At 38.6% G+C, this 12,276-nt stretch overlaps 2 protein-coding genes, 2 non-coding genes and 1 pseudogene across 4 annotated transcripts; 1 reads left to right on the top strand and 4 right to left on the bottom strand.

The window, feature by feature from the left end:
* Window positions 1–570: 570 nt before the first annotated feature.
* LOC103420925 (uncharacterized) lies at window positions 571–2,986 on the bottom strand. Its single transcript, XM_008358961.4, has 3 exons — window positions 2,121–2,986; window positions 1,782–2,006; window positions 571–946 (listed from the first exon to the last, which is right to left on the bottom strand). The coding sequence occupies exons 1-3, from the start codon at window positions 2,379–2,381 to the stop codon at window positions 866–868; spliced, it is 567 nt and encodes a 188-aa protein (XP_008357183.1). The 5' UTR covers window positions 2,382–2,986; the 3' UTR covers window positions 571–865.
* A 3,133-nt stretch (window positions 2,987–6,119) lies between these two features.
* Window positions 6,120–9,235, bottom strand: LOC103420926 (uncharacterized; annotated as a pseudogene).
* Window positions 6,416–6,501, bottom strand: LOC114821884 (small nucleolar RNA R16). The gene has a single exon (XR_003769721.1). It is a non-coding gene; the product is annotated as a small nucleolar RNA R16 (small nucleolar RNA).
* LOC114821883 (small nucleolar RNA R16) lies at window positions 6,569–6,656 on the bottom strand. Its single transcript, XR_003769720.1, has one exon. It is a non-coding gene; the product is annotated as a small nucleolar RNA R16 (small nucleolar RNA).
* Window positions 9,236–10,967: 1,732 nt separating the features above from the next.
* On the top strand, window positions 10,968–12,268 carry LOC103420958 (transcription repressor OFP7-like). Its single transcript, XM_008358994.3, has one exon. It carries the CDS (start codon window positions 11,101–11,103, stop codon window positions 12,124–12,126), a length of 1,026 nt encoding a protein of 341 aa, XP_008357216.1. The 5' UTR covers window positions 10,968–11,100; the 3' UTR covers window positions 12,127–12,268.
* The last annotated feature ends 8 nt before the right edge of the window (window positions 12,269–12,276 follow it).

The raw sequence follows: 12,276 nt of genomic DNA, 5'->3' as shown, positions 1-12,276 counted from the left end.
ATTCCTACATCTACCATCATGAAATCTTTTCTTTTTTGGCCACAAAACCAGTTAGAACTTAGAGCAACTCCACCCATGGAGCCCTCCTCCCTGGCAATCCACTATTCAATCCACCCTATTGAACAGTAACTGCCTTAAATGAATAGTAACTACCATTAATGAACAGTAATTGCCATTTACATCTCCACCCTTGGAACCCTTCCCCTTGGCAATAAGCAATTAAAATAATAGTTTTTTTTGTTTGTTTAAATAATAAAAAATTGCAAATGCTCCGGTCCCCCCCTCTCTCTCTGACACAAAAAAAATAAAAAATTGCAACGCCCTCGAGCGACAGGCCCATCGACTCCCCACCCCCCCTTTGCTCGGGCTCCCACCGTCACTCGGCCTCCACACGGCTGGACCTCTCTCCACCGGGCCTCCGGCCCCTTCTTCTCCACTGTCCCCCGAGCAACCCACATGGGTGGAGTTGCTCTTAGAACGTATAAATAGCTCACATTTTTTGTGAAAAATGATATATATCAGTTTGCTGTGATTTTTAACTCGAAAACGAACACAATTTTCACACTTACAGGACTGGAAATTTTACTGTTTTTATTACTCTTAATTAAAAATAAAATATACAAGTAAATCAAATCCCAATAAATTGGATTTTCTAATGTCCCAAGTTCCCCAACTAATGGGGTTCACAGGAGGACAATTCAGAGACAAGTTTTCATATATGGATCTTTTTCTTTTAATCTGAGAAGGGGATTGACCTGAACCCTAATTATGTATAAACCGTGCACATAGTCCCGGCGCGTGTTCACCGTTCTCCGACGAAACTTTAAGCACTGAGTTCGACGGCAAGCACATGAAACGGAGGATTCTAACTGCTACTACGTAATGTAGTCACCTTCTTGCTTTCCTCCGCTTTCTTGGATCTCTTCTTCTGCATTTCTCTTATGTTCTGGACACAATAACAAACACAATTCGTCACAAATCGCAAACACATATTACTAAGGCTCGTATACGAATTTGTGAACTCCATCACTTGAAAATTGCACATGTTTTTCGGTTGGAAATTTTCGCTATGTTTCGACAAATTTACAACAGTTATCACAAATTGGGTCGATGTTTATAAAGAGGTTCACGTTGTTCGTGCACAAACAAACTCAATTTTATGTTTCTTTTATACGACGATATTATATTCTAAATTATTCTAGTCTACCGAAATGAGGATTCAAACTCCGGTGCAAGAGACCTCGACCATCTCACCTGACCTACATCTACTATTCAAGCTCTTGAACTTGTACTAATTTTTACTCAAATTGTTTAGCTCACTAAACTTTCGTGGCTAAAGCTAATCTTGCATCATCAGAGAGCAAGCAAATCATCAAAAGAAGCCTAAAGCTGAAGAAGGACTTACATAGAACGGGTCAACAGGTCAACTGAGAATACAAAAACAGAGTAAAGTAGTTTAACAGGAAATTATTTGAAGTTAAAAAACTTGGAAAGGAATCCTCTCCGGATCCCTTCCACCAGAGCCTCATGATCAACAAATTCGAACCTTTAAAATTTGATCCAACGGTTAAAAACAGGACTTATTAAAGTTATAATAACTTTAGCTTGGATCAAATTTTAAGGATCCAAAATTATTGATCATGAGGCTTAAATGAAAAAGATCCGGAGATGATCATTTCCAAAAAACTTTACTAAACCCTAAATTAGAATTTTAGTAGAGAAATAATCACACGTGAACATAAGGGAGAGACTTGATTATACAAATTAGAGGGTATACTAACCGTTGATTGAAGTGGGATGGGATCAAGGACGATGGAGCGGATGGACATCTTGGCAATCTCCGAAACAGCGGCGTCTCGTACGGCAGCAACGTCGCTGCTCAAATGCTCGAACGCCGCCTCGAAAGCCTCCTGCCAAAACCGCGGCAGTCGACTCGTGCTGGTGCGGCTGCTCTGCGTGTACAAATCCCACATGTGCCTCACCACCGTCTCTCTCTCCTCCACCTCCTGCAAATCATTAATCCAGTATTAATTTGTTTAATTCCAATTCCACAATGATTAACAGAGAAATTGAGCAAAAGGGTTAGCTCCCAAGTACGAGAAAGATGTAAACTTACGTACCAGAATGTCGAGATCGTCGAAGGTCGGTATATCGAGGTCGTCGGAGACGTGGGATAAGTTGCCGGCTGACCATTTGAGGGTGACGCACCCGGTGAATATTGACCAGAAAGCGAGGAGGAGAATCGCAGCTAAAACCGAGAACTTGTAGCGATTCTTGTCGAGAAAGACTCCGGCTTTCGACGACGAAGACGACGAGGTGTCCTTCCTGATCACCGTTGATGATGAGATTGTTATCAGTGTCGGTGAATCGTTGTCCTTCATTTTTAGAAGATGAAGTTTCACTGTTGAGCTCTCTCTCTCTCTCTCTCTCTCTCTCTCTCTCTCTCTCTCTCTCTCTCTCTATATATATATATGGATTTAGAGTAAGAGCGGATAGACAGAGTTTGGGTACTGGGGAGTGTAGGACTGTGGGTGTGGTGTAATAAATTTTGTATTAATATGTTGGGATCACGAGATCATGGGTGCGTGAGCCGTCTCAGTGTCACTGCGACATACGAGTTTGGAAAAATAAAACTTGTGACTTGAGGTTCAGTTTAGCGACAAGACGGTGGGGTGGAGAAAAAGAAGTTTGAGATCTCGAGTTTAACTAATCAGCCAACTCATACCAAGACAATTTGAGATGAATAAAATCGAATTAGAAACCTCAAGTTGTGGTAAATACTCTTATTTAATTGAACGACAAGTTCCTAGCAAGACGATACGATTACCAGGTGAAGAAAATCAAACTCGAAATCTCGAATTTGGCGATGAATGCTTTTAGTCAACGGAACGAGACACGAGACAAGCTTTGAAATTGGATTTTGATATGGGAAGGGAAGGGAAATCGTGGAGTGCTTTGCGAGCTACCATTTCCGAAATTTCTGAATGGTTTTGTGGCGACAGCACCCAGCAAAGTATGTGCGAACGGCCAACGCAGGGTCCACTTGGACGCGGGAGGGGTATAATCTGTCGACTACAATAATTTTTTAGTGTGATCGATATATAAAGTGGTATACGACGTGTTATTACACATATAGTGAAATATATGTGTTAAAAAGTTAATAACTTAAAAAATAAAATTTTTCATCATTTATATAAAAATATATGGTGTACCCCTTATATTCCGGTCATAATAAAAAAAAATTCCGATTACACAAATCATTTCCAATCGTCACGACACCTGTTTGTTTGGCATTGAGGGCTGGTTTTAATCACCTGCTGTCATCTTGAATGTGATCGTGTATATGGAATACGATTGAAATATATAGTCTTGTATTTAATTAGTGTGGTCGGCATTCGTACTCAAGTTTTCCTGTCATTTTTAGCCTCCATCACGATCATGGTACTTATGAAATTTTTTCTTCAGAAACTTGTTATGGTTAGTCTAAGATGGGTAATCGCGGTTACTCGCTCATTTAAATTAAACGGTTACGGTTATAGGTAACTGTTTAGATAAATAAACTGTTATACCCATAACTGTTTACCCACGAAATTTAAATGGGCGGTTATAAACGAGTAACCGTTTACTTATTTATTTTATATATGTAAAACTAATACAAACCATGTTCTCGATCCAATAATACTTAGCACCCAATAAATTAACAAGGAATTCATCGGTCATTCTCTCAGTAACACTGCTATAGGAATGATGATTCTCATCATCAAGGAATTGACCAAATTAATTTAAATTTCCTTGTGGGTAACCGTGAAATTGACAAAAATGTTTTGATAGAAATGTCTTCTAAACAATTTTTGTAACCCAATAATAAAATATTATATTTACCTTCATTGGTAACAGTTAAATATATCGTCCGTAAACTATTATTTCAATTATTGGAATGATATAAGGACTTAAAAAAAATTAAAATATGGAAATGTATGATGAATGTACCTATAACGGTGTTTAATTGTAAAAAAAGAAAAAGAAAATTATGACAATTTTTTTTTTAATTTTCAAGTTGTTAAAAAACATGTAGACGGGTGAAAAAAGGGTAATGGTAAAAAAAAAAGATAAACGGGTTAAAAATGATAAATGGGTAAACGGGTATTAAACGGTTACGATTAAATGGGTATACAGTTATAGATATGAGTATAACTGTTTAGGCAATTACCCAACAGGTAAACGGTTATGTGGGTATGAGCATAAACGGTTATGGGTAAATAACCACGGTTACCCACCCACCATAACCGTTACCCATCCCTAGATTAGTCTAGTCCAACGTTCATACTCAAGTTTTTCTCTTGTTTTTAGGCTTTTTATGTATGGTAGTTATGAATTTTATTAAGAAATACTTAGATACCATTAAATTATGTCAACTTGTGGTAGGTGAACTTTTTAGAGGACAATCTTTACCTTAGTTGATGTACGTTGATCTCACTCCTCCATTGTTGACTGTAAATACGATTGATAGATTAATCCTTTGACTCGTACCGACCACGCACACCTACCACAATTATTTTTTTATTCTAATTCTTTTTTTTTTTTATACGCGCGAAATAAAAAAATAAATATCAGACTAATTACGAATTGTAAGAGATAAAAATGTGGCTATTAAGCGTTGGACATTCAAAAAATTTGAAAACAAAAGTGAGTAGGGCCACCGATTTGACATCTAAGCAATGACAGTAGCCTAATTTAATTAGGACCACCAACTCGCAAGTCGCACCAAATAATTAACCGACAACAAACAACACTTAAATAAGGGAACTTTAACGAAAATGTTCTGTTACCGTTCACTTTAACGAAAAATCATATTTTTATACTAAAAAGTCAATCCAGGTACTATTCACTTTACCCTTTATTTTGACATTATCATTAAAACTCAAAATTTTCAAGCCATTTTCATTAGTTTTCCTCTTAAATAAAGCATTTCTTTTTATTTTTTTGGAATGTGATATCCACACTCCATTTTACTTCTCACACACCTTTTTAATATACGATTGTTGGATCTGATAAATTGAAAAGATCAACGGATATAAATTATCAAAAAGTGTGAGAAGTAAAATGAGGTGTGTGGTTAGCACACCCCTTTTTTTTTTGTTAAACTCGAATAAAATCATTTAAAAGCAACAGTAAATGACTCAATGGTAAGTGCGCGGACTGCAGCTCATTAATAAGTAAATAAATTGTGAGGTCTTGAGTTCAATGCTTCTAGCTGGTGAGTCTATTTGACCGTGGCTTCGGGCATGTTGAAATTCTCTATAATTTCCCCAGGTTTAAAAAGAGATGAATAATCATAAATTGCCACCAGTTATTCATTTTTTAAAAATAAATAAATAAATAAACTAAACTATTTAATTTCAGTTTCTAATTCGTAATTAGGTTCACCAACGTTATTCGTCACAGGGCCGGAACTAACAACCCACTTATGTTTCAATCAGGGCCGACATAGGGTTTCAAGTAGCCTATTTAGGGAGAGATATGAATGACTCAACCCATAACTTTGATATTTTCTTTAAGCCCAACAGAAGAATTTTATGAGGAAACTCCCTAAATTGTTCTATATCCTTATTACCAAACCGATATTCTCTCCATTAATACTGTATTGAATTGAAGAAATGATCTCCAACCTTAACTACGGTTTTTCAGCTAAAAATTCGTGATCATAAGTTTATGCAACTATAGTTCTTCAATTCCCCCAAAACTTCAATCAAAACAAGTCATGTTTGAAGAACTATTGCTACAAATTAGATTAAAATTAAAAGATTATTGCAACAATTTTCTCATTTAATTTTTCATATTTGCCCAAATTATAATACGCACATTCAGCAGATTTTACAACACACATTCAGCAGATTTTATTCCACTAGTCACATTATAGAGAAACCTAGTAAATATTGTATCATGTTTTATTTATTCCACTACACACATTCAGCAGATTTTACAACACAAAAAAGTATCAATAAAACAAAACTTGAAGAAATCAAATTTTTAGGGCGCTCAGAAGTGTTGCATGTGATATCACTGTTTTAATCTCATATGTCCAGACATATATTAGAGCAACATCATCACTGCACCAACTCAGGAAAACATAATCCAAACAATTAAACTACTAATCAAATGCAATTAACTCACACATTTCACTTCTAATTACTATTAACTCAATTTTAATACAATTTAAAAACCAAAAACAAATAATCCTCAGAGACAATTCCACATACGTGGAAATTGCAGACAATCTACACAGCATCAGATTCTGTCCGCCCGTCTGCTTTTCCTCATCATCGAAACCATTTTTAACACCATAAACAAAACTGTCACTAAAAATTTACAAAAAAAGAAATTACTAATTTGATTAAAAATCAATAAAATATGGCAAAGCTTCAGATAATAAGCGGAGATTTTGTCCACATTTATTTCGGTGTGTAGTATAAGTGATAATATTTTGCATCATACGCTTTGCCCTTCCATTTCTTCCCAAAAAAAAAATTTTAAAAAAAAACCAAATAAATAAATAAAAAGATAGAAAAATGGCATCAGATAATAAGCGGAGTTTATGTCAACACAGAAGATTCAGTATATCAATAAGCGGAAAAGATTATTCATCATTTGCCATTCGATATTCGACCCACACAAAACTAGACATAATTAAGAAAATAAATTAAACATAATTAAGCATATAAGTATATCGGTAGGTCCATTTGACCCAAAAGCAAACTCAAACAATCTGCAGTGAGCTGGTAAGCCAACCAATCGATATCTGCATCCGTTCTAAGCTCCTCCACCATTGAATTTTGCGTGGAATGAGAGGGTAAACAGATGCATGACAAACAAACATAGACGCGCACACAGAAAATCGAAACCAAAACTCAGAAAACACAGACGCTAAGTATTCAGATCCGAAACACAATCAGATCTGCGGAGATTGAAATTTGAAGGGCGACTGAGAAAGGGGAAGAATGGGAGGCGGATAGGAGAAGGATCGAGATTATATAGGGGTTTATGTGAATTAGGGTTTTACCCATCTGACGAACAGATTTGATATTTTGGTGGCGCGGCCCACTCCTTTTCGTTTTGGGCTTTGAATGGAAATCTGGGGTTTTCTATGGGCTTTTAATAAAATTATAATAGTCCAACTTTTGTTAGGCCCAGTTGTAAAGTTTACTAAACCCTAATTTCGTGGGTTTAAACATTGTGAATGGTCAAGATCAACTCACACGCACGACTTATCTCAGTGTTTCTCCAGGTTTCATAGCGCAAAACCATGGGGCCTAAAATCCTATTGAACCTCCACATATGACCAATTACTTTAATTTCATGCTAATTTAGTGGTCAAATGATGTTAATCTCTCTTCTTCTTGCTCTCTAATTTCAAAAACCACAGGCTTCAATGCATAAAAAACAATTTTGCTTTTTACCTATATGTACATGCACTTCTTCCTTAGTCCTCCTTTCTTTTTTCTTTCTTTGTTTTTTGTATTGGTTCTGTAAAAATAAATTGACCAAACAAAACACAGTCGTATCGTACGTGTTATTGATCTCCACCGCCATCTTCCCTCTTAAGATCCGCCGGAGGCAGAAAGCAATCCATGGACAACCCACATATATTAAAATCCACTTCGTCAATCTTCCACGTCTCCCCAATCCTCCTCTTCTGGTTGTAAGCGTGTCCGTACCTGTACAGCAAAGCCGACGTTTTACCGCCGTGCGCTATGTTTATCCCGTCGACGTATCTGTAGTCCCCGATCACCGTCTCCATCGTCGTCTCCCAGAAACGTCGTCGTTTCGCGACCTCATCTTGACCAGCTTGGTGTCCTCGAACTGGATTAGCAGTCCCGTCCGCTGGCTGAAGTAGCCCCAGATGGTGTGATGGACTATTTCAGTCTGGGGGCTGCTTTGGGATTGGAGTATTTCCGTGGGGGTTTTGAGCTTGAGGATGAAGCATTCTTCTTTGTTGATGTTTTTCTCTCCTGTGCACATTGCATCTAGGAACAAGTTGGCAGTGCTCCTGGGGCCCAAACCCTAATCAACAAATAATTGTTAATGTTGTTCCTTAATCACGATTTTAAGTTGACTGCGCTCCTTAACCACAGTTTTCGTTAAACATTTGAGACTTTATTAAAAAGTTCAACATATTTCTAAACAAAAGTACATTTAGAAAAAAGAGTTTCTAAGCAAAAGGCTTTATACAACATTAGTTCCATATGAGTCCTAATATTTAAGATGATTGCGACCTAAAACTGTATATACCTGAAAGAAACGACGGAGGGGTCTTGGAGGGCCTTTATTCGCACGGCAAGGTTGTGAGCCAGATTGATTCCACACGACCTTGCCATCACTTCCAGCACTGACTTTCAAGCCGGAAACAACCAATTCCAAGTACCACAAGTCGGGATTCTTTTGCCATAGGACAAACCCACCAACCTCGCTATTGACTTTGCTCTGAACGTGTACACTATCATCACCTTGGCGCATTTCGGATCCCACCATCTTAACCTCCCCAACGGCGTACATGCTATTCACCGACTTCAACGCCGCCAGTCCCCCGGTTGCCGCCCCATATTGTTGCACTATATATTTCGCCGTAGAACCCTCCTGCCCGCATGCATGCATGCAATATCAAACTACGTACGTACGTAATGAAAAGTGAAAGCTGAAAACTATATAATGTGGTAAATTAGGTTAATATTACGTACAATGGAACAATCTTTTATAGGGCGGGAGAGTGCACTGTCGCAATCAACCTGAAGGGGGATGAGGGGAGAACCAACAAGCTTGAGCAATGCCATGAACTCATTATTTGATCCCGACGAGGGATGAGATGATCTTGAATTTTTCTCGACGTGGGACTGATCTTTCATGAAAGAACAGAGATTCGCCAACCGCAACACGACGTTGCTGCCCATGCTGGTGAACATTTCCTCCGGAATAGGCACCTCGAGGACGGTATCCAGGCCATCTTCTTTGTCTAGGTTAGGGCATAGCTTCCGCATGGAAATTAAATTAAATTGTGAAGTAAAAGTGTAACAATTAAATATTTGAGGAACATATGTGAGGGAATAGAGGAGGAGGTAAATTGATTAAATTAGAGAAAGAGGAAAAGCGAAACTTTTCCCCTTCTCACCCTAGGGTATTTGAAAATTTGAAGAGATAAGGGGTATTTTTTGGTGGAAATTTTAATTTAATTAGTGGGAGATTAAGTTGGTATTGGAAATGAGAAGGTAAGAGTGGGGGAGGGAGGTAATGTTGCCTAAGGTGCTCCTTGCGCGTAGGTCTCGCGTGGCTTGGAACCATTTAAGGGCACATCACATTCATATTTTAGGACCCCTTAACCCCTACCACAACTAATTAGCATTGATCATCAAGTCCAGGTAACTAAGTTAATTTCAACTTGTCATACATATTCTTATCGTGGTATGACAATATTTGTTATTCTATGTTTGTGAATGATACAGTAATTACATTAAGTTCATTTAAATTTTAATAAAAATAGATTTGAACTTGAGTGCAAATGATGGAACACACTGCTCTGACCAACGTAATTAAACCTATGCTGCAAAAATAATTTTAAAGGTTTTATTACAAATGGTCTATGAAATCTAACTCATCGTTTTGATCTCTTAATTTGAAAATCAATCAATGTCATCCATAACTTTCCCCAGCACACATCAACTTGGTCCTTGTCGTCTAGATTCGTCAATTTTCTGTTAGGTTGTTGACGTGGCACACTAAGAGCCCACACAACGTAGACAGTGAAAAATCATTTATTTGAAAAAAAAAATAGAAGCCAAGTTAATAAACAAACAGCAAACAAAAACAAAACATTATCTCAGGAGCATCTCCCCCGCCCCCGTCCGTCATCTGCCAACCCCACCCACCCAAGCTTAGCCACACCTCGGTTGCGGTTGTGTCGTTGACGCTGCCTGTGACTGGCCTGAATCATTGCAGTCGGCAAATATGGCAAAGGGGGAGCTTGACCAAATTGGTATTTGCCTCCAGCCCTACCCATAGTGCAAAGTCAAGATGTCAAAGCGCGTGTGTGTATTGTATAGTAGAAGAAACTTTCTACACTTTGTCTTGTAGTGATATCTGCTTGTACACGTGTCATACAGAATTGTATCTATCTGGCTGCCAGCTCCTCAACGAATTTGTCAACTAGTGGCTTTCAATTCATATGGTAGGAATTAGGTTTCCGGAAATCAATTAATAATAACCGTTTATTAAAGATTATGCGGTTATAATTTTTTGTTTTTTTTTTTAATATTTTTTATGCAAAACGAGATTGTTTTACCTTTAAAAATATAATAAAACATTCAATTGTGGTTGTACGATTTTTTATGAACGGTTGATATTAATTGATCATTCGGATCCTCAGTGAAGAGATCCGGAGAGAATCTAATTCTCATATGGAAAACGAAATCATTCGTTTTCAAGCAGGACATTCATCATTTTTAAACGTTAAATTTTGTAACGATAACAATAAGGATGAAACACTTTGAAATTTGGGTGAGCTCCAACTCAGTGCAAATTGGCCCGTCCATTACAGGGGAAAAAGTCTATTTCATATGAGCAACACCTTGATGTGAAAAGGTTCAACTTTTTGTACAACAGGGTAGTTGGTGACGTTTTACTATTGATACAGTATCTATCATTATTCTGTACTATATCGATGCTATGTGGATACCATTATGTACGGTAATGAGATTGGTTTGGCCCTTTGTATGATCAAGTCTTTGCATGGAACTCGTCAACCTATCAGAACTGGATACAACCAACCGCATCCTCCACCTGAATCATAGATCAAATTCCTTAATTTGATTTTTAAGTAGCTTTCAACCTGATTAGTGATTTGATTATCAATTAATTAATCATAAACCAAGCCATTTATTTTACACACATTTTCGATCCATACAATCGCTAGACAGAATTCCATGCACACTTCATCCCTCTTAATTTAGCCATCCCATCCTACTGTCTCTGCATCTGCAGCCGGCCTCACCTCACTATATAATCCAACCCCAAATCCTCCATCTTAATCCCGCTTAATCCCGAGCTTAATTAATGGCTAAACGCTCCTTTAAGCTCAAATTCCCTCGGGTTATCCCGCTAATCCAACTCTGTCGCCCCAAACGCAACTCCACTTTACCGGCAATTTACCGGCTGTCCCCCGTAAACGCCAAAGCCATGGGCATCGGCTTCCCCAGCCTCACCCTCCCGGCCCCGCCACCGTCCACACCGGAGGACCCCTCCGTAAAGTGCCACGTGTCATCCAAGCCCACCAAATCCCTCGGCTGCGGATCGTGCCGGTCCCGGTCATCCACGCGATTCATCTCCGACTGCAACGTCGAAATCAAATCATCCGCAGATAATGACGAACTTAATCATAATTATAATAACTATAATAATAATCTTATGTCGCCGATTTCGGAAACCGAGAATTATTACAGGAAGAAGCGGAAGAAGGAGAAGAGGAAGACGAAGAAGAAGCAATCGAAATTGAAAGCGAAACCGGAGCTTCCGTTTATAAATATTTCGTCCGGAAACTGGTTCAGCGGCGAATTCGACGGCGGCGAAGAGATCAGCGAAGAAAGCGGAACTCCGATCTACTCTTCCAGAAGCTTCTCGACCGAATTTTCGCTGGTGATGGACACCATAGGCCAGAAGATCTCGGGACCGCCGCACAAGCAGAGCAGCAAGAGGAGACCTAACAGTGGCGATTACGATAAGGTTCGTAGATCGAATTCAGATTCGGATTCGAAGAAATCGGCGGGGACGACGGGCGGCGAGTTCGGAAAGATAAAGACGGTGCTGCGGCCGATGAGGGCGTGCAGTGGGGAAGAGGGGAAGGTGAGGGAGAGCGTGGCGGTGGTGAAGAAGTCGGAGGATCCCTTCGAGGACTTTAGGAGGTCGATGATGGAGATGATCATGGAAAAACAGATATTCGAGGCCAAGGAGTTGGAAGGGCTCCTCCATTGTTTCTTGACTTTGAATTCCCGCCACTACCAGGACGTTATTGTGGAGGCGTTTTCTGAGATTTGGGAGCTCTTGTTTTCCGACCCTTCGGACCAAGTGGGAAATTTGAATTAACTGATATTGTCGTTTTTGCCCATAATTGTTTTACTAAATTACTAATGTAAAAATATTATAAGTTAAATATGTGATCTTAGCAATACTCATAAATGTATGTTGTCAAGTTTTCACCAGTAATAAATCATTCTAATCATTGAAATGCATGTA

The sequence above is a fragment of the Malus domestica genome, chromosome 15 (genome assembly GCF_042453785.1).
Source record: "Malus domestica chromosome 15, GDT2T_hap1".
Classification (NCBI taxonomy): Eukaryota; Viridiplantae; Streptophyta; class Magnoliopsida; order Rosales; family Rosaceae; genus Malus; species Malus domestica.
Note: the sequence above shows the minus strand (reverse complement) of the source record. Positions and strands in the feature narration are given on the sequence as shown.

Excerpts from the sequence above, each read along its gene's own strand:
- LOC103420925 (XM_008358961.4), bottom strand. The coding sequence starts at position 2,381 with ATGAAGGACAACGATTCACCGACACTGATAACAATCTCATCATCAACG. Across the intron at positions 2,007-2,120 it reads TCGACGATCTCGACATTCTG|GAGGTGGAGGAGAGAGAGAC; the intron begins GTACGTAAGTTT and ends AATGATTTGCAG. Across the intron at positions 947-1,781 it reads CCATCCCACTTCAATCAACG|AACATAAGAGAAATGCAGAA; the intron begins GTTAGTATACCC and ends TATTGTGTCCAG.
- LOC103420958 (XM_008358994.3), top strand. The coding sequence starts at position 11,101 with ATGGCTAAACGCTCCTTTAAGCTCAAATTCCCTCGGGTTATCCCGCTA.